Source organism: Berghia stephanieae, chromosome 1 (genome assembly GCF_034508935.2).
Source record: "Berghia stephanieae isolate SIO BIC M18660-M18661 chromosome 1, UCSD_Bste_1.3, whole genome shotgun sequence".
Taxonomy (NCBI): Eukaryota; Metazoa; Mollusca; class Gastropoda; order Nudibranchia; family Aeolidiidae; genus Berghia; species Berghia stephanieae.
The window spans coordinates 117,507,948-117,530,544 of record NC_088360.1 but is presented as its reverse complement, the minus strand read 5'-3'; the positions used below and the strand labels follow the sequence as shown (position 1 = coordinate 117,530,544).

The window sequence follows — 22,597 nt, the reverse complement described above, 5'->3', positions numbered from 1 at the left end:
GGCCAGTTCATTCTTAATTCTTTTTGAGTTATGAATAAAACAGAATGCATATATGCACACAAACACACATAAAGGCACCATTGATGAGCATGCCTCACATTAGCCCAACACCACAAATCGTAGACATCTTTTGTGATGACACAAGACCACAAACCGCTGGCACGTACTGGACTGGTACCGAGCGTGTTTATTCCACCCAACTTAACCAACCTCACTCATATTAATGTGTTGAAGATGTCTAGATGTCTAGAAGTCTTGTGACTGAGTCGCTTGACATTAAAAAAAAATTACGCTGTATTAATTAATAGAACCAATTGGAATTTTTTTTAAATGCCACTAAGTGACTACGTGTGGAAATAATGTGCTGTAATACGTACTACCAAGCGTGTAGTTATAACAACTTATTATATAGAAAAAATGTGATCACCCAGATCCAGCATGCTGCATTGCAGAGCAGAGTGTCCTGGAATTCGGAGTGCTAGAATCTAACCACTACAACATATCAACTTGTAACAATAAAAATAATTTTTATTAATTAGTAATAATGATAACAACAACATAATGATGATGATTTACCTATTATTACGTTTAATAGACTGCATGGAGATTGCATACAATAAAATACGATTCCTATCACTTCCTCAAATTTAATTCTCACAAGAAGGGATAGGTATATAATTATATTGAAAGATGTCAAATCTAACGCATGACAATTTTTTTTTAATACATAGAATTATTCAAATGTGGTACCACATCACTTTTATCACAAAAAGCACTTATACCCTAAATGGGTTTAGAAATACTGTTGATAGGGAGCGTTAAAAATGAATTAAGGTCTAATTTTGATGAATGATTAATGAATAATGTCTTTCTATTTTTAATTTAGATTGCAGCTTAAGAATCCAAGGATCAGTGATATTTGTGGGGTGTTGAGGATTCCATTTTATCTACTAAGCAATTTATCACATATAAACATGTTTAAGTCATGTTATTTTATAATAGAGCATTTAATTTATAACCTTATGAGCTTTTATACAAAATGATATATAGCCGAAAAAGCAAAACAAGTCAAAGCAAAAAGTTTGTTATGTAAATAATTCTTTACTTCAGACAACCACCCTTACCCACATATTTTTGTCACCTCCAGCCCCACTTTGCTTTTCTGCATATTTTTAATAATGGTTTTCTCCACGGTAATCCCTCCCCCCCCCCCCCCCCCCTCCCAAAAAACAAAACAAAACAAAAGGAAAACACACATACACATGCACCTCTTAACTTCCATAATTATAAGACTTATTGCCCCCTCCTGTTAACCTGAAAAATCGGACAATCATAATTCAATAATAACATTGACAGATCATTCTTAAATAATGTTTTTTACCAATTAGCAATAAAAAATGATTGTTCATTATAAGTATAAGTAGGCTGTACAGTATGGTATTTTTTATACAAATGACAACGCCAATATAACACCAATATTGAGACCTGCATAAGAACATTAGATACATTCTCTACTCCAAAAATACCCTGGTCTTAAGGATTAACAAAATTAAGTAGAATTTTCCTACCCTGGTTTATAAAACAAAAATGGTCTATATGAGTCGACATTTAGATGTTTCTAATTAACATTGATATATACAGCTAGCTATTAAAATGGGACAAGGGCCAGCCAGTGGAACAATGATAATAGACCTGACAATCACAATCGTTGTGACCTCCTGGATCACTTAGTTTTTACTACAAACCCATCAGATTGTCAGTGACATCAAGCCACTCAACCAGTGGTTAGCAATCAAGTACTGACAATCAAGTCTCGGGCTGCCAACAATATTTTCAGCACATTCAGCTCATTGGGAAACTTCACTAGTCTCCGATATGACAGCAACTTTCCACGGTCAGAAAAACAAGTACAGTAGAACATGAAAGTAACGTACTCGGAAATAGCGAGAACTCGGAAATAGCGAGTAAAATCTAAATCCCCGTTTTTTTCTCTTATTTGAGTCAATAAAATTAGCATGAAAGTAGCGAGTATGAAAAAGAGGTCAACTCGGAAATAACGAGCATTTCCTGCCCCAGCCTAGGACTTCGAAAGAAGTAAAGCAAAACAACAGACAAGGGCTATTTAAATATTTTTAGCCTAGCTTCTTTCCTTTTTGTATTTTTCGTTACGAGTAACATTACATAGTAGTAGTAGCCTAGTCTGTAGTAGTACATAGTAGGGGAAACACATTTGGGTGTGTGTGTGTTTGTGTGCGTGTGTGCGTATTGGGGGTGGGGGTCAATTATTCACCCAATGTGGTGCCACGCGACACGCGAGGTAAGCACTGGCAGCCAAGATGTCAACACTTAGCAGCATCGGTCAGCAAGTAGCATTCGTTAACGAACGACACGATCAGCCAGACAGGGGAGCGTGGAACCATCATTTTCAGTGATTGAGTGCTGATGCGCTTGCTTACCTCATCAAACATGCCTAGTGCATACAAACACTCGCACTCACACACACATACACGAAATCTTGATGGAAATGGAAGGGGTGGATCAACTTCAACCCGTGGCCATCATTACGTAGTTAACGAAGGCCGTGTTCAACCCCGCCCCCACCCCACTTTATCCACACACAGTCATTTGCACGCACGCGCGGCACACACGCACAAACACACACACACACATTGTCTTTCAATATTTTTGTACGGCCGAGTGACCTTTCCTGGCAACTCGGGAATAGCGAGAACTCGGAAATAGCGAGTAATCAGGAGTGGACCCGTCGAACTCGCTATTTCCGAGTTCTACTGTAGTGTTTCAATGTAATCGAGCATGTGCAGTTTGTTACTTTCATTATCACCCGTCATTCAAGTCACTTTTGTTTGTTCAAGTGATTGCAGCTACATTTGAATTTTACTTGCTCTCTCAAATTTCTGGATTTTTCACTGCTAATTTGAATCCATTACTCTTTCACATTTGTTTATCTGTCATCATGCCTGAACAATTCTTAGACCATTCATCAGATCTGAAGTCAGTGGGGATTGGTATTCAAAATCTTAAGTTCAAACAGACTTGCTTGGAAAAGAGAGACTGCAATAATGATTTTATACACATGTATAATTTTTGAGCATGTAAGGAAGCTATCTCAACCGGGTGCTATATTTTGTATTTATTGCCAGCAACGTTTGGATTACGGTGGCAAAGGAAAATCTTTCATAAAGAAATATTCTCAAATTGAGCAACACAAAAGAAAAATTAATTTGATAAAAACAACTCATTCATTGCCAGCTGTTTTCCAGGTCTTGAGAGAGTGGAAACTCAATTCATTCCAAATTCCCATGTTACCAATGTGACGGAATCTCACAATATCAACACAGCAAACACAGGTAAGAACTATTTTTAACCAGATCTTATGTTTTATACACTGCTCACTGTTCATGGATTGTAATGAAAATGAAATTGTACGATTGTTATTCCTGAAAAATAAGGGAGGACGGGGGATCAGTGATATTTGACAAATAAAGATTTGTGAAAGGATGGGGGGGGGGGGGGGGGGCAGAATATCAAAAAGTCTTTAATTGGTAAAGTAGATTGTATAAACAGCCAGTCTGCTGATGCTTATCAACCATTGGAAATATGAAGCTGTGAATTGAGTTTAAAATGTTATGACTACATTTCTATTTTATCCGTAAGACATTGTTTTCCAATCCATCTGAATGGATTTGTTATCATTTTAAAGAGCAAAAACTAAGCTTTCTTATCCTATTTTATGTCTTGTTAAAATTTTGAGAAATTTAGGACTTTTTGTCCTCCTACAATCAAAAGTAGGGCATCAAAATTATTTTTAAAGGCATATGCAGCTTAATAAAAATTAATATTTCACTATGATTTTGAAAAAAAAAGAGTTAGACCATCTTGATAAAGAATTTGTCTAAACCACAAAGTAAATTTTACAAAAAAACATCTATCAGATTAGATGAAGCTTTACTTGCTGGCTACGTTTGCTGTACTGTTAGTGTTATTAATTCATTATTAATGAGTCAAGTATAAGACAAAAAATAATCCTTAAAAACAACGAAACAGTAACTAACCAGTTTAGCAGTTATATAAATATAAGAAAAGCACAAGATAGTTCAGAGTAGAAATCAGGTCATGTCTAAATGTCTGTTGATTGATGATTGTCTGTTTCTATTGTGAATAAATATCAGCAATATCTTCATTCTTATTATCCTTGATATTAATTTAAAATATTTTTTTTTTTTCAAGATATAGAGCGATAGGAGCTCTGGGTTGTATCATAATTTTATTCACTTTTTTGTTTATAATCCAATACCAGGGTAAGAAGGACTCTATTGCTTGGGAGAGCAACCAGCCTAGGAGAAGAACACTTCAAAATAAAACCAATGGTGGGCATGGCTCTTTAGCTCGGGGGAGCAACAAGCCTAGGAGTGAATCTCCAAAATAAATCCTGGTCCTCCAAGCCGGGGGGTTTGGCATAGGGCTAACAATCCCATCCTAGAGAAAAATCAGTGTTAAAGAAACAGTCATGAAGGAAAATAAAATGAACTTCCAGGTTAACACTGGACCTCACAGCCATCGGAAGAGGCTCGTATGAATGGCAGTTGTGAAAGCCGGAAGAAAGCTACTGACATGAAGATGAGAGTATCTCCGTTGCTGTAAAAGCAAAGACTAAAATTGGATTTTGGAATGTATGAACAATGTACAGTGCTAGCAAACTGGGACAAGTTACAGCTGGAGTTCATGAAGTGACAAGAAAAAGAATTGTTAGCAAGTTAAGGACAGTATCATTCTCTATTAACCTTGATGAAAGACAACCTCAAAATCCCAAAAACAACAAAAAACGCATTCTGAATATTCTGGTCTGCCATTATGATTCAAAATTAGGTGAAAGTGTAACACATCTTTGTCAGTCGAACTTGTTTTGAATGCCTCCACTGTGCATGCTGCAGTCATTGGAAGACTGAAGGAGGATGGAATTTCACTGCAGAGCTTGATTTCTTCTTTGTTCGATTCTGCAGCTTACACGAGAGGTACGAACAATGGTTTATGAGGCAAGACTTAGATTTGCCTCATTTTATTCAACTTGACGGAGACATGTGCCATCAAATACACATCACAGAGGAATTTTCATCACAACTAGACCTGGATAATCGCCTAGCACGTTTGCTTGATAACATTATCAGGGATTTTGTGTTTAGCCCTGATATTAGGGAAGACTTTGCCTTCACCTGGAACAACTACAAAAGACATCTAACTTCTACGTCATGGCACAAGACCGAAGGGCTAGAGCTCAGGTGGTCACTGGTTCGGATAAGTAAGTAAGGAAGTAAGGGAAGACTTTGCCAGCATATGCAAAATTTTTAAGTTTAACCGTCAAGCAACCAAAAGAAAGAGTTAGTCATAGGTGATTGTCTTTATTAGGTACTGCTCAAATCTTTGATGAACTGTTGGACCCCATGACTTTGCTTTATTATTCTTGGCTTGGGAGAGAGATAAGGATGTGTAAAAAGACGAAGTTGTGTCAATTTACATGAAGCATAAAGTGGTGGCAACAGGAGGACAGCACATCGTCTCATCATGAGAAGGTTGCATTTAAAAAAACATGACAATGCTGTCATATAATCACAGCCCAGTACTATATATGTTTGTATCGTACCGTCATGTGTAATCAAGTATGCTACTCAGAATAAAAGCCACTATCATGGATCGTCTGACATGAAAACATTGTCTTTTCATGTTCTTCTCTTGAGAGTGAATTAACTAAATAACAAAATAAGAATAGAAAACAGAGGACCTGCACAAATATGCTTAACTTAACAAGAGGAGAGAAATTGAATTTTAGTTTTAGCAAAAGCAGTCATCACAATCCTTCCCATGTTTAAACAGTTCATATTGGCTTTTGAGACGAAAAAGCCAGTGCTACAAGCTGCACAGCAATTTGAAAGGCCTGTTCCATGGAATTTCTGAAATGCTTCATCAACGCACAAGATAATATAGAGAGTCAGAACATCCTCTAACACCTTACAAAAGCTGATTTTGAGTTACTTTATCATACTTTTACATATTCAGCCTCAAAGTGTCCCATTATTAGGCTATATCAAGATCTCTGAATTTAGAGGATAATTACAGAGAAAATTGTTCTAACTCAAAAACTAAAAAAGGTAATTTTAAAATCTCTTTGTAATGTGATAAAATACATCTATCAAACATTGTGGCAAAATTACAGCCAATTCCGGCAGTAATCCTTTTTTGTCTTACGGGTTGCACATCATCCACAATTATTTACAAATAAGCCGAGTGTAATGCCGTTGACAGTAGAAATAAAACTAGTGGCTTTGCCTCCTGGAATCTGATTTAGGCATTACAATTGTCAATTTTTTTGGGAATCTCCATTGGGCTCCGAAAAGAGGTCGGTTGGGGCTTTTTAACAGGTCCATTCCCTTACGGATCAACCACCTTAAAATGTTTTAAAATGGATGTTAACACTGTTTTATGTTGTTTAGTTTTCATTTCCTGCACCTAGATGTGTAACTAGTTGCTAAACAGTTTGTCCTTAAACATTAGCTGCTAATAGGAAGGCAGAAAAAGAAGGCTGAGCAGGAAGGAAAAATAAAACAGAAAGATTGGCACTGAATCAGAAGGCGTGACAAAGCTCTTCTTAGTGGACAGTAGGGGACGAAACCGCTCTAGACACATATTTTGTTCATTAATCTTTATCTTTAATGAAATTTTAAAACAGTGATGGATAGAAACGAAAATAACAGTAATGTTCAGTTTCGATTTAGACGATTCCAATGATACCAAGATTTGCTATGTTACGATAATGAAAAATATGGTAGCTAAAAAAAATAAAGAAAATGGAGCAACTTAAATATTTTCGTCCTCGTCCTCTTGTGTTCAATGTATGTGTTGTTTGATGCAAGCAAGCGTTCACAGCGTAAAACGCCTAGCCTTGTGAAGAATATAGGTATTAAAATTGTCCCCACTATTGGGATCCTCTGTGACTGTGGTGTAATGGTAGCCTGACTGGTAATCAGAGGTCTGAGGTTCAATCCTCAGTCGAGGTAGACTGATTTTTTGGGATGGTTTTTTTTTCTTGTATTTTTCTTTCTTGCTTTGTCTGGCACTTTAAACACGTTATTCATATTTAACTTACCCATACCTTAATCAAGGGTAAAAACGATTTGCATGCAGGTCTATGGTAAGTCAATTATTGGCTCTGCCCCACACATTTCTATCAATCTACAAAAAGTAATCTGCTCTAGCAGTACACCATTAGCCATAAAGTCCCAATTTCAATACAGCATTTAACATTGCCACCAATTTGGGAATTTTTGTAAGAAGAAAAGATCTTTTGTAAATTACTCGCATAGTGCACACACACACACACACACAGATGCACTCACACACACACACTAGTGTTTTGTTTTCATTTTTAGGAGTTACACAATACTTGTGACATTGTCAATGAGTGCCGACAAAACTAAAGATGATGGGGTAATAAAAGATTATAGATTAAAATTGTGTGATATCACAAGGACAAGGACCAAAAAAGTATTACCAGAAACTATATCAAACAGATAAGAGTAATCTATCTTATCTAGAACCACCTAAAATTCTCACCCAGACAAGACACACGATTCCAGTGAAAAGGAAAGCACTCAGGTCTTAGTAATACATATACTTAAACAATAGACAATAGAAAAAAATAATCTCCTATACTATGAAAAAATACTTTTAAGCATATGTGACCACCTTACAACCAATAAAATAGTCTCATTCCGGTCCAGAAGAAGGATGTGGACTGATAACATATTTAGAATTCCTTAGCTGCAAATGTTGGCTCACCCCAAGAGGGCTCAATCATCGCCCATTCAATGATGACTTAATGCATAAATGGTGTTGATAATATTGCTGGTAATGATAGCAATAATGATTTTATGATATGATGAGCATTTTACTTTTCAAGAGGTTACAGAGAGCAGTCACTCTTAGGGTACATTGACTTAAAATGATAAAATAAACCAGATAATGTTTGAACCGAAAAAAGTTACAGTTTAGAATTGTAGAAGTGACTGCAAACAAAGCGGTTTTGTTCATTAAATGCAATTATTCAGTAATTTGCAATTGCTCTCTCATCAATATCTTGAACTGTAGGTAAAGATCCAATCTTATAACTTGCTTTATCTTGGATGGGACGCTGAAGTGGATGTGCCAAAAGCTTAGCAGCACTATTGAATATAGGTGTGTATTTTGAAGCTTCCAAAATATATGACAAACCAATGGGATCAAGTTCACATAATCTATTGAAAATATCCTGAAAAAAAAGAATTACAACAAAAGTGAGAAAACTTATAAGACCAGACACATATAAAGGATTTCCACCAATGGGAATACATTTATATGGCAACATCACAGACATTCAAACAAAAACATACTATCTTGAAAAAATACACTTATCAGTCTCTTTGCCAACAAAAAAAAATGCAAGGCATGGCCTATTCAATCGCATGTGTGGAGATATTTAGGAAAACCGGTACAACTTTTGATATAAGTGATCTCCAAGTTCAATTTTGGTCATTCATTGGAAATTAAAATTTTTTCACCAATCTGAGCATAGATTTGTTTTCCTTTAATTCTGAAAATATATGTTGAACAGCAAACAGCAAACATGTTTATTTCAATTATTTTCATTACTTATTTGATTAACCATGTAATGAATAACTTAAACTCAGAATTTCAGAGTTCCTAGGATTGATAGTTCTATTTAACAAAAATGGTAATTTATAAAAAATGAAATAAGATAGAAACTTCGATTAAAGGGTCAAATTTGCAGGAAGAATCATAAAGTTAAAGTAAGTAATAATCTCAGTTTTAGTTTTCTGTGCACGGTTTCCCTATATCACAATATAAATGGCCTAAATCTAGAACATGAATGCAAGGTACGTAGAAAAGGTATAGTAGATAGAAGATACCACAAATAGCCTTCCCAACCCACATGGGATATCAAACACAATCTGACTAAAGAAATACTATTCTCACGGCTTGTAATTCATTTTTTTTCTTTTCTTTTTTTTTTTTTTAAAGATCAAACTTAGAAGATTACCTCACATGAATTTTCCTCTGATACAGGCTGATGAATGTAGAGTACATCAGTAAAAAAGCAAGGAGATGCTTCTAATCTTCGTTGAGCCTTAAAAACAAATAATAAAAAATGTATAAATTTATGCAGCATTTTTTTACAAACAGAAATGGTGTAAATTCTAGGCAGCTTCGGCATGAAAACACTTTGAAGACTGAGCTAAAAATGAATATAGCCTAGCTACTTTAGAAGAAAAATTTATGACTCAAATTTCCTCCACCAATTAAAAATATAGTGGGACATTGTTATAAAGATCCAGACAAAAAAAATAAATAATTAAATAGATCATTATATTAGTGGTTCTTTATTCCACTGAAATAACAAGGGAGAAAATGTGGTGAGGACATGCTTTCATATTTCTACCAATTCATTTTAAGTGCAATCAATATAAGTGTGCTTGACTTTAAAGCCAGTCATCATAGTGTACAGTACCAGGGAACAGCTTATCTGATATAGGAAGTGATTTTTATTCTACGATTAAAGTGGTTAATTCTACTTCTAGTTTTGAGACCGCAATGTGAATATGATTTTGTTTCTTTGTTTTAATCTACAGTGGAACCTCCCGATAACGACATGCCACGGGACCGAGTTTTTATGTCGTTATCCGGAGGTGTCGTTATTTAGAGGTTTCCAAGATGGCGGACAAAGTGGGCGTGGTAAGGCCCGCGGGATCAGGTTTTATTAACATTGACAAAACAAACAAAACATTGTAGTGTATTCCTCTTAGAGGGTTCTTGTGCGTGTGTCTGGATGAGACTTTTAGGTGATTTGAACTGAGTACACTGATAGTGTGCTCCTGGAATCTACATCTGTTCCCTATTTAAACCATTCCCCTTTGTCTTACTTTTTCTTATGTCATTTCAATTGTAAATATAGAATGTTTTTTACTATCCAATTTTCTTCCTTTTTACTGGCGCTGATATGACATAGATGTGTCACAGGCGCTGTAAAACTCTTTAAAACAAACAAAATTCCTCCTCCTCCTCCCACAAAAACACTACTACTACTACTACTACTACTACTACTACTACTGCTACTACTACTACTACTACTACCACTATTACTACTACTATTATTATTATTATTATTATTATTATTATTATTATTACTACTACTACTACTACTACTACTACTACTACTACTACTACTACTACTACTACTACTACTACTACTACGACTACTACTACTACTACGACTACTACTACTTCTATCACCACATAATATCACATTTTCCATGATTTTGTGTTTACTTGCTTACACTTACATTTATACCTTGGTTTTTATTAATGCATATCAGCCAAGATTCGTCAGAAAAAAGCTGCATTCTCATTGGTTCAAGCATGAATCGTTTTTATAAACTTTTGAGTACTCATACTCGGTATTTTTAGTATCAGATATCTATGAAAACTGCCGAAATCGCCAAAATGTTGTCGTTATTCGGAGGTTTTATCAAAAAGTGCGTCGTTATTTGGAGGTTATTTTTACTGATCTTAAATAGAAAAAAAATCGGGACCACGGGTCAATGTCGTTATCAGGAGGTTGTCGTTATTCGGAGGTGTCGTAATCGGGAGGTTCCACTGTATTTTATCCATTTTATTGTTTGATTATGAAATAGGTCTTACAATGGTTTGTCTTTTCTGCACAATGATATCTAAAACTGATCTAATAAACAACAACAAAAATTTATAAAAATAAAATCGTTAACCTTTACATTATATGTGATTAAGGTATGACCCATTCGAGCACTTCATTTGTTTTCCCTGAGCAAGTTAATTAGCCACCAATTTGCTCACTTGGACAACATGAGTGATTCCTGTTTACATTGGACATTTGTCTGGTGGATTATCATCCATATAAAACTTAGAGCCTAGTATTATAGCTACTGTTTTTTACAGAAGGAACAGTGAGTTTTAAAAAAATTAATGAGTCTTCAAAGGCGTTGTTTCGCAAAGTGGCTTCAACCACACGACATGAATCAATGCTAGTCCCTTTGCTGTGAAACAAGAGATCTACCAACTGACCCCTGCTCCTCCCCCCCCCCCCCACCCATACCCTCATCAAAGTGGTTCTAGCAGCCTATCCAAAGGGTTACAAGCTACTGCTATTGTCTGCTAACACTATAGAAATGAGGATAAACTCCTTATGACTCTGAAAGACCACTTTGTACGGATTACATGTGCATTGTTCTTTTCAAAATATAATAATTGAAAAATGCATTTCATTTCCCTTATATATAATAATACAATACTTTTATATTAGGATATCAAAAGAGTTGTCAATTGCAGCAAAGCCTCGGAATTGCTGACATCTGGAACAAATTTGGAAATTTCATGCTGAAATGAAGCTGACTGTTTAAACATGTATCAATGATATATTTAGAACAGATTTCTTTCTGTAGATATAACTATTCATCAACATTTATTTTTAATAATCAATAAACTTACATTGTTCACAATTGTTTGACAAATAATGATACCTAATCAGATCAAATAAAAGCCAGAGGCAAACTGATGTAAACATTTTTGTCTGTCTATTTTTTTAACAAGCAATAAACGATTTCCACAAAAATTAGGAACATAATAACTTTTTATTCCATTCCTTATATCTATTGTACATTCCAACATAATTGTTTTAATATCACTTGATAAAGAGGAAACCTGAACCAATCATTCTCATTCTCATTGTAAACCAATAGCGATAAATAAATATCATTAAATATTCACCACCCCATTTGCTAAAAAGTGAAAAGGCCCATTTGTGGGATGTCAATGTATGTGGTATTGGTGTATGAGGGCTGAACTGTAGGTGCTTTTGGCTTTGATATCAAGTTATACAAAATTTAGACACAGTGGACGAATTTAAACGAATTATAACCAAGAAACATTTATAGTTAGTTGATCATACCTGTTTTCCCAGACCAATAGGAACACTTTGTGACCGTCCATAGACCAGAAGCAAACGTATAACATATGGTGGGGGGATGATCTGGGGGTTTTCAGATAGCTGGGGAAGTTGGACGTTTTCTTCACTGTGGTTGAAAATAAAAATAAAAATACAAAAAATTGTAAAGTTTGATGTTATTGCATATATTTTTCAACAAGCTCTCCCATGTGATTGATGAAATATACTATGAGTACTGAATAACTGTATAAGAATGATTCATAAAGTTTTGTAAGACATTGCAGGGCAGATTACCAAATCTAAAGGCACAGACAGATTATTTTATTGTCAATGGAATAGAGAGCATTAGGAGATATGCCTGACATTAACAATAAGAAAATTGTTGTTAAAAAATTATTCTAAAAATGTCCAGCGGTCTGGCATAGCATAATGTTGTGTGTAAGTGCAACTTTCGGCATCAATGGGTATATAATAATAATAATAATAATAATAATAATAATAATAATAATAATAATAATAATAATAATAATAATAATAATAACAATAATAATAATAATAATGAGAATTACAGAAAGTAATTCATTATTTTTCATTTTGCAGGGTAGTTGTAAACAATATTCAGCTATGGCAAGTTATAATGTATATTTAATGATAATGAGAAATCATAATTTGAATGCAAAGAAACGACCCCAAAAAATGAATGAGAAATAAATATAGGATGCTCTTTGCAAACCGTAAGAAATAAAACTGAATGCAAAAGAAGACAACAAGTGTTACATTAGGCCGATAACCTATTGAATAAAATAGCTAAGTTGTGAAAATATATTTACATTGTCTGAAACAAAAGGTCAACATCCAATGATCCCGATTTCTGAGTCATTATTTCAGTATCATCAAGGGTTTGAAGGATGTCCTCGGGCTTTGGTGAGAAATTCTGAATCTTTCAAATGAAAGGAAGTAAGAAAATAATATGAGAGCAATCATACAAACTTTTATTGGTTCAAAGCATTAAAGAAATGAGAAAGTTCATTCTCCTGGGATCATTCCGTGTCTCAGTAAAATATCTATGAAGATTTAAAATAGAAATAATTACAACATTTAGTTTTAAGAAAGTAAATGGCATGCTAAAAAAAATAATGGTGGTTTATATCTTATCAAAAAAAAATAAATTAATAATTACTGACTAATTAATCAATGTATTCTCAACCTACCATTGTTGATTCCTCATGGAATATAATGAAAGCAAATTCATGATCAGGATTTATTTGACTCTTGTGCATTACAAACATTTTTATGGCTCGTTTTGCAAGGTCTAAGCTCGAATATTTGTCTCTGAAAGAAAAAAACAACAAATTAAAACAAAGCAAATAAAATTCCGATCAAAGAAAATTCATCTTCTCTACAATAAACAGTGCAGCCCAATTATCACATCTATTTTGGCAACATCTCTCTATAATAAAATAACTTAGGATTTGAGTAAAAACCCATGTGTAGTGATGTTGATATGGTGGTAATTAATTGCCAACTTCAAATCAATAGTTAGGGCAAAATTTCGTGTCCAATGAAAACGTTTACTTTCCAACCCATGATATCCTGTAGCCATAGCTAATGAAAACACTTGATCAGTCGATCAATGATATCCAATCTCATCCGGGACAGTTGACGTGGACGTTTTCCATAGATCAGGAAAAGCAAAACGACAAAACCTAACTTACTTGGTGCTTTGCATAGCACAAGAATTTAAAAGCTGTTGACCGTGATGGTGCGAGTGAATGCCATGGTAGTCGACCAGTTGGAGAATGCTCCACACCAAAGGAACATATCTTAGTTATAAGATACTGCACTATCAACCAATTATTGTTGCCTCTGAATGCTGATCACGTGCATGTATACAAAAATGAATCATGATGTCCACACAAACTGCTGCTAAGTTGAAGAAAAAAGCACTGACTGTAATACTTTTGGTGCCTGAGCAATGACTGAATGCTTCCACCTAAGATAGCTTTATGTTTTACTTTACCTCAGCTATGGATTCCCCGTAACTTGAAAATGTTCATTAAGAAAAAAACAAGACCTTACTAATCATTGACAAATCAATTACATTTTGATTAATGAATAGAAGTTGTCTTATTGGTTATATAATCAAACCATATCCATTAGAGAAGTTAAATATCACTACCCTTTAAATATTTCAAATTCTACTCTGAAAGAATATATAGATAGAATGCGCTTGGCCAAGGAGTTCACAACATTGCCATCCGGAAGTATAACGGACCAACACACAAACTCTGTGTAACCATGAACTTTTATAGTCTGGTTAATACAGTTTAGTGAGAACAACTCACAAACGCGGATGGCAAAAACAATAACAAAGGCCTGAGTGACGTCATCTGCATACTATCTATACTTACCCAGCTCGAGAGCGAAAACATGTGGTTTCCATTTCTTCATTTAAATCCAAGCAGATAATCTATGACAGAAATTTGAGTTTCAGAAAAAGTTACTGTCATGATACATCATAGTAATGCATGGTATTTTATCTAATTTTTGCATCTATAGACAGATATCCTGATTGGTCTGGATCAGGATGATTAGTTGAAAAATAAAAGAAAAAAGAAGAATCATACTGTACATCAAAAAGTCTACCAAAAAAATTCTGATGAAACAATTGTAATCCAATAAGGATGCTAAAGGCAACTTTGCTATGAGTCAATTTCTAAAAATCTTATGACTTTTTGGGTTGACCAGTTCCAGTCCTTTGATAAATATTTTTTTAGAAGAAATCATCTCTGGTTGCAGGATTTTGCAAATGTTGCTGTGTGTACGTATTGTCGTTACTATTGTTGATGTTTTGTTTTGTTTACCTATGTCGAAAAAGGACCAGAGAGATCTAATATTTTTAAAAATTCATCCTTAACTTTTATTTACTATTACTCATATGTACCTTGAGTAATGTGCATCATATTCCGACAATATGAACGTTGAGTAAAATGCATCATATTCCAACAATAAAGAAATTTGGAATTGAATTGAAAGTGACCATGTTAATTCCTATAGAATTGTTTAGTTATTATTGTCCCAGGTTGTCTTAAAAAAAGGTTAAGACAGGCCAATTCATTATCATTAACTGGTTACTGTTCCAGTGATTTCAAGGCTTTTGAGAATCACACTTGACCTGTGGTTCTAATGAATTGTGCAATTCTGGATTTGTTTCTTATCTCTTTAAACACAATGTGTTTCATATTGAAGCCTCGCACAGTGTATGCAAATTCTAGAAAAATGGTCGTTAAGGTGAAAGGTAAAATGTGTTTTTTGGGTTTATTTATTATTTTTTTTTTTTTGGTGAAGAGATGCATTTGCCCTTCAGATTTATCATTAATCTTACTGGTGTGGATGTTGGTATTTTATTGATGATTACCTCTTGGTAAGAATTGTCATCGACAAGTTTTGGTGAGTATGATATTTATAGTGATTTTATTGTTGAGATCGACATGACATGGCTTTCAGTTGGATGGAGCAGCATTTGCCATGTCGTTGTCTAGTTTATTAGGTCTATATCATAAATAATTCACTCTATATTGTTAAATGTTATCATAATTACCGAGATGCTTAAAGTTACTGTTTCCACATCGGTTTTTTCACAGTTCTTGAACAAACTATTTTATCAAATCAAGAATAAAACAAAAGCCTTCATTATAAAACCGGATGCCAAATTTTTGAAGGAATAATTTTCATCATACATCCAAATAATAATAAGGTTGTCAAGGCAAAAAAGCTACCAGAAATTCAAAGACCTTGTTGTTGTTGTTGTTGCAAGAGATCTACTTCATTCAAAACAAACAGGCAATAGATTAGAGATAATATAAGTTTTGTTGAGGAAGAATAATCTAGAAGACTTGAGACTGACAGGTGCTTTTGTAACCAAAGACGTTCTCTTTGAAAATCTCTTATTAATCTGTCAAAGAAGATCGTAACTCCTGTAATGTTAGTGATTGTCATCTATCTGCATCCCCTTGTGACACGTGTTCCTTTAAAATCATTCATCTAAGAGAGTTAAATAATTTTGGCGAGTTCCTCTAATATCACACAGCCGTTTACTGCTTTCACTTTAGTTCGACAGGTAAATTCTGCCGGACGCTAGTTCATAACAGATGACGAGTCACGGCCTGTGCCGAAAGGGCGACTAAGCAACTTTTCCTATTTTGACGATTTTTTTTCTCAAGTTCAAAGTGGCGTAGTAAAGATGCTATTAAATGTTGCAATAAGATATTTTAGAGTCATAACTAGTGATTTACATACTTTTATTTGATATAATTTTAGTAGATCATTTGGGATTAGATTTTATAGGAAATAACCATAAAAATGGGTCCGAAATTTTAATTACTTCAAACGATATAATCAAACATTACATAGTTATCTGAGTTTATACAAATAAATGAGAAATACTGCAATAATCATCAATATTCACAGAGTAAAAATATATAATCAAAGTCGTTTTGTAATGAAGCATTGTTGAGATATCCGCTCACCTGTACAGCCATATCCTTTTTTGACAGCAATTTAAAAAATGCGTAATCACCGAATTGTAGGGCTTTGTTGATCAAATGATCAAAACGAACTCGTTTTAGTAATGGCAATTGACAATTCTTAGGAAAAGATATGTTATATACATTCCTTTGACGTTTGTATAGATCTAAACTATAATAATAATAATAATAATAATAATAATAATAATAATAATAATAATAATAATAATAATAATAATGATAATAATAATAAATAATAATAATAATAATAATAATAATAATAATAATAATAATAATAATAATAATAATAATAATAATGATGATGATGATGATGATGATGATGATGATCATTTTCATGAAAATAATATAGTGGCTATCACCTAAACGCCTGCTAATTTTGGTAAACGCAATAATTTCTCTAAATTCGCCTTTATATGTCCACTCTGACAGAAAGGAAATTTTTAAAAAAGAAAGAAAGAAAGAATAAAGAATTTTACTGAATCATTTGCGACCGAAGAATTGACTCATCACCTGTTTCCGAGAGTTTTATTTAACTTCCAACGCCCCAAATTACTATCAATTCATTCAATATAATTTACCCTCCCCACTCCACGCTCTCCGGCAATTTCCTTCCATGTCCCTCAAACTGCTTTCTTTCCATGAGCGTCCAATCAGCTTTTTACAATTGCCCATTTCCAATTGGCTGCTGAAAAAGGACAATTCTAATTTCAATTATCCACCAGTCGGTCATCAGCAAAGTCAAGAAAGCTCCTCCTACTCAAATCACACATACCCACGAATATGATAGGCCTTGTAGACCAGTCACTGGTCTTTGATGTTACACAACCATCCGCCAGCTTTGATCACATCGCTTTTGATGATGTCACTCAATATCTATCTTCTTCTCTCAAACCCGTTGACTGTACCACGAGTCAATATAAAAGAATATCGCGGCGAGGTGCGAATCGTGAAGATGGAATGACGTAGCTGTGTTAAAGTTATAGGTTCAAAGTTCAATTGTCAGAGAGAACTGATGAGAGATTAAACTGAGGTGGTAAAATGAAAATTGTTTCGTGGTAAAACGTTGCATAAATTAGTTTTATGTACACCAACACACACACACCAAAACACACACACACACACACACACACTCTCTCTCTCTCTCTCTCTCCCTCTCTCCCGTGCTGCGACAAAAAAAAAAAAAAAAGACGCCGACCAGATAGCTAATACTATTTTAAATGGAAATTTGTTGAAAATAGTCTGCTTATTGATCAACCGAAGCATCGTGGATAACAGAAATGATCATTGTGAATCAGTTGAAACACGTGATATCGATGTAATACTAATACTAGTAATAATCATATAATATCAGTGTATTTATCTTACTCTTGATCACCACTGTAATAATAACAATATTATTATTTTTATTATTAATAATAATAGTAAAAAATAAATATTATCCATTTTTTGACAATAAAAAATCGTGATAAATGCATTGAAAAAGATGGGAGGGGGGGGGGGGGGGGATTAATGATCAGATAATCAAAGTGAACTGTTATTTTAAAATAAATTGACAATCATAGGTAAAGATAAGTTATAAGTATTCCTTTGAACTTTGTATAGAAGTCTAGATCTTAACACATTTTATATATTAATACTTTTTATTAACATAAGTAAAACCTCACGATAAGGAACAGCTGATTGTTACATTTCACAGGAAACAGCTTCTAATTAACCAACGTTCTGTTTTCTTTTTTTCACTGGTGGAACTTCACTTGCTAATTCTGGAGCAGTTTGCATGAAATGTTTTTTGACCACATATCTCATTTGAGCCCTTTCACAGCTTATTCGGCAGAGTCCATTTGCATTGAGACAATGCTTGTTTTCAGTATGACCATTCATCTGAGTAAAGAAAAAAATCATTTGTTATTATTGATATTGATGATGATGATGATGATGATGATGATGATGATGATGATAATAATGATAATAATAATTGTAATTATAAGAGTTATAATAATATTATTGATTGTTAGTAATAATAATACCATAGTGATCGCCTAGATGCCTGCTAATAATAATAACGTAATAATTTTCCTTAAAAATATAGTTCTAAATGCCCGTTATTCAAAATGGAATCCGCCTATATACCTACTCTGAAATATTTTTAGCAAAAATAAGATAGAGAAAGAAGTTTACTGTATCATTTGCGGCCAAAAAAAAAAAGGATTTATCACCGGTCTGCGAGAGTCTTATTTGACACCTAGACAACGCCCCAAATTACGTTCAATTCATTTCAAATTTACTCCATCTCTCCAGCAATTTCATCCCATGACCTCCAAACTGCTTTCTATCCATGGAGCGCCAATCAGATGTTTACAATTACCCATTTCCAATTGGCTGCTGAAACAGGACAATTATAATTTCAATCGTCCACCAGTCGGTCATCGGTAAAAGTCAAATAAGCCCCTCCCACTCAAATCACATATCTCCTCTAAACTTCGGCCTTGTAGCGCAGTCCACCGGGCTTTTGATGTTACACAATCATCCGCCACCTTTGATCACATCGCTTTTTGATGTTATAATATATCTATCTACCCTCTTTTCTCACGCCCGTTGACTGTACCAACGGGCGATGTAGAAGAATATCGAGGGAAGGTGCGAATCGTGAAGACGGAATGGCAAATTGGTGTGAAAGTTATAGGTTTAAAGTTCAATTTTCACAGAGAAATCATGAGAACTTGACTGAACAAGCAATAAAAATCGTTCCATGCTAAAAATGTGCGTACACGAGTTTTACACACACACACGTTTCCCCCCCCCCCCACCCTCTCTCTCTCTCTCTCTCTCTCTCTATCTGAGTGTGTGTGTACTACTACTACTACTACTACTACTACTACTACTACTACTACTACTACTACTACTACTACTACTACTACTACTATTACTACTACTACTACTACTACTACTACTACTACTACTACTACTACTACTACTACTACTACTACTACTACTATGATTACTACTATTACTGCGCTATCATCATCATCATCATCATTATCATCATCGTCATCATCATCATCATCACCATAAAACAACAACAACAATAACGTTATCATCACAATTGGACTCGTGTTCTTATGTCTCAGGAGTTTTTTTCTGAATACGGGACTATTTTGTTAGCCAACAAAGAATTAGACAAGATGTATTTACACATTCATTGTGCAAAAACCGGTCATTACAAATCATTGAAATAAATGCTATATTAAAAGTAGATTATTACTCTTATATTTACTACCATGTGTTAGGGTAACAAAACTCAGATAACATCAATTTGAATTTTTTAAACAATTAAAAATATTTTTTAGGTTAATTCTAAATAGAAAAATATACATTTTTCAAGAGAGAATAAAGTATACTCACCATTTCTTGATATCAATGAAAATAATTGCGTCTTAAAGATGAAAATGTGGCCGTTATATCCATATAAAATAGAAAAATATAGAAGATGTGTATGGTCAGCAATTGCAGTGTAAAAATGAACGATTTCACGAAATCTGTCCTATAGCCTGACTGACAATGAAATCCAAGCGGTGCATTCTACCTGCAGGGATAAATATAGGCCAGTTTTCACGTTCTGGACATCTGTTATGACGTAACCACACGGTGGTCTCCCCGTTATCGACGGTGGGTCGTTCCCATTGGGGGTGAGGCGGTAGTAAACTAAAGTGAAAGATTTCTAGTGTAATAAACGGCTGTGATCAGATTTCATGTGATAGCATAGTCCAGAACTTATCCACACACTGACAAATCTTTACTGCACAAGGTTTTTTTTTTTTTTTGGCAAAAAGTAAAATGTTAAATACAGTAATTGCTCCTCTGTAGTTATGATGAGAGCCAATGTGAAACATTAAGCTTTGAAGTGACAACCCCAACCAAGAAGCTCTGGATTAATCCAAAACATGTTTAAATAAAAAATCTGTAATTAAAAAAACCCATTTATATTGTGCAATATCCACTCAAAGTGCTTTACAAGGACTCTCAAGCCAACAGCAACACTTAAGAAGTATGATAAGATATTGATATTGCCTGTAAGGAGCAACTATTATATTTTTTATCGACAGAGACATTATTACTCTCCAGTTTCCAAGAACTCAACTCTGTTATAATTTGGTAAAAATTACGTCATTTTAAAACTTTTGTAATTTTTATCAAAATCGAGATAGCAAAAAAATAAAAGAAACTGCATCTAGATAATTAATTTATCTGTGTCTCTGTCAAATTTCATCAAGATTGAAAGCAGCGAAGTATGTTTAATTTTGCCCACAAATGACCAACCTTCTTTTCTCTATGCTAAAATCCCCTTTCAATCAGTAGCTTATCGAGAGACTGTCCAGTGGGGGAATTCTCAGTCACAGATTTTGAGCTTTTTGCAATAAATAGTAAATTTTGAGTAGTAAAATCATCATAACTTTGGAACCGTTTATCCTAGATCTAAAAGTAAGGTATCATATCAAATGCTTTTTAAAGGCCTATCTGTCTATGGAAAAAATAATTATTAATTTTTATTTTTGAAAAATATCAAACTACCTAGATTAACTACCTCCCAAGTGGCCTAATACTAATCGGACTATTTTCACTGTACCGTGATAATAGCCTGACAGACTATTTTCACAGTATGTATTAGCCAATCAGAAGCCAGGAAACAAACTGTGACGAAGTAAGGCCTCAGCATCCGGTCCACTCGAATTCGATCCGACATCGTTTTCTTCCTGTGTGCGGACAGGTTAAAAAAAAGAAAAGTTTCCCAAGAACAAAAGCTAGGGAGGCTTCCCGAAAGCTCCTCATTATAGCATTTCTTTCAATTTGTATTTTCACTTTGGACCTTCTGTCAGACGTTTATTTATTCAATTTGTCATCATATAGAATAAACCTTGATAGATTTGTGAAAGTTTAAAATTTCCTAATTTGACCATTGTTTTGATTCTCGGCCACCATTTTGATTTGTGAGGTATTGAAAGGTGCAAAGCAGTCCTAGGGTTGTTTTTTTTTTTTCTATTAGGGATAGCTAGAGGTCGTTTGTTTTTCCTACTACGAGTAGTTAAAGCACTAGGTTGTATTTTTTCTTAAGATTAGTTGAGTGCAATTTGGGTTCCCTAACTTAGCATTCGGAGCATTCGGAAGGCCTCCCAAAGCTATAATAATACCAGTGGAATGGTGGATTCAGAATTGGTTACAGTTACCGATGAAGCTTTCCAATTTCGTGGCGGTAATAGGGTCTCAAACCCGCGACCTTAATGGTATGACAACTCCGCCTGGCCGGGAGAGCGTGGCTCTGCTGTATGAGTATGAGCTATTCACAACTCAAGAAATAGTGATTTCAATCTCTGTGTCTATCTTGAGCCGCTCCCCCGACTTCTTGAGGTCATGAGTTCAACACAGAAAAACGCTGCGAAGTTTGTTAGCTACCAAGATACCATTATCACCGTACAGTGAAAATAGGGTGTCAGGATATTTTCACCGTATGGTGAAAATCGTCCACCAAGATATTATCGTACGGTGAAAATAGTCTCCCACACTATTATCACCGTACAGTGAATATAGACTTCCACACCATTATCACCGTACACTGAATATCGCCTCCTAGACTATTATCACCGTACAGTGAAAATCGCCAACCAAGATATTATCGTACGGTGAATATAGTCTCCCAAACAATTATCACCGTACAGTGAATATAGCCTTTCGCACCATTATCACCATCAGTGACAATAGCATGTCAGACTATTTTCACTGTACGGTAAAAATCGCCCACCAATATATTACCGTACGGTGAAAATAGTCTCCCACACTATTATCACCGTACAGTGAATATAGTCTTCCACACCATTATCACCATATGGTGAAAATAGTGTGTCAGGCTATGGTGAAAATAGTTTCCCACACTATTATCACCGTACGAAGAAAATCGTCCACCAAGATATTACCGTACGGTGAAAATAGTCTCCCACACTATTATCACCAT

At 34.5% G+C, this 22,597-nt stretch overlaps 1 protein-coding gene across 2 annotated transcripts in view; it reads right to left on the bottom strand.

Annotated features, from left to right (window-relative positions):
- The window catches only part of LOC144962873 (BRISC and BRCA1-A complex member 1-like), a 38,912-nt gene that overhangs the window by 13,542 nt on the left and 2,773 nt on the right, over positions 1-22,597 (bottom strand). Inside the window, exons 2-7 of one of the 2 annotated variants that reach the window (XM_078896233.1) lie at positions 14,458-14,516; positions 13,258-13,378; positions 12,877-12,986; positions 12,050-12,173; positions 9,110-9,196; positions 4,233-8,320 (exon numbers count right to left, since the gene is read on the bottom strand). In XM_078896233.1, coding sequence (XP_078752359.1) covers positions 8,117-8,320; positions 9,110-9,196; positions 12,050-12,173; positions 12,877-12,986; positions 13,258-13,378; positions 14,458-14,516 — 705 coding nt within the window. In that variant the 3' untranslated portion in view covers positions 4,233-8,116. Of the gene's footprint in view, positions 1-4,232; positions 8,321-9,109; positions 9,197-12,049; positions 12,174-12,876; positions 12,987-13,257; positions 13,379-14,457; positions 14,517-22,597 lie in introns of those variants that run through there. The other variant, XM_078896234.1, reaches the window with a different exon arrangement.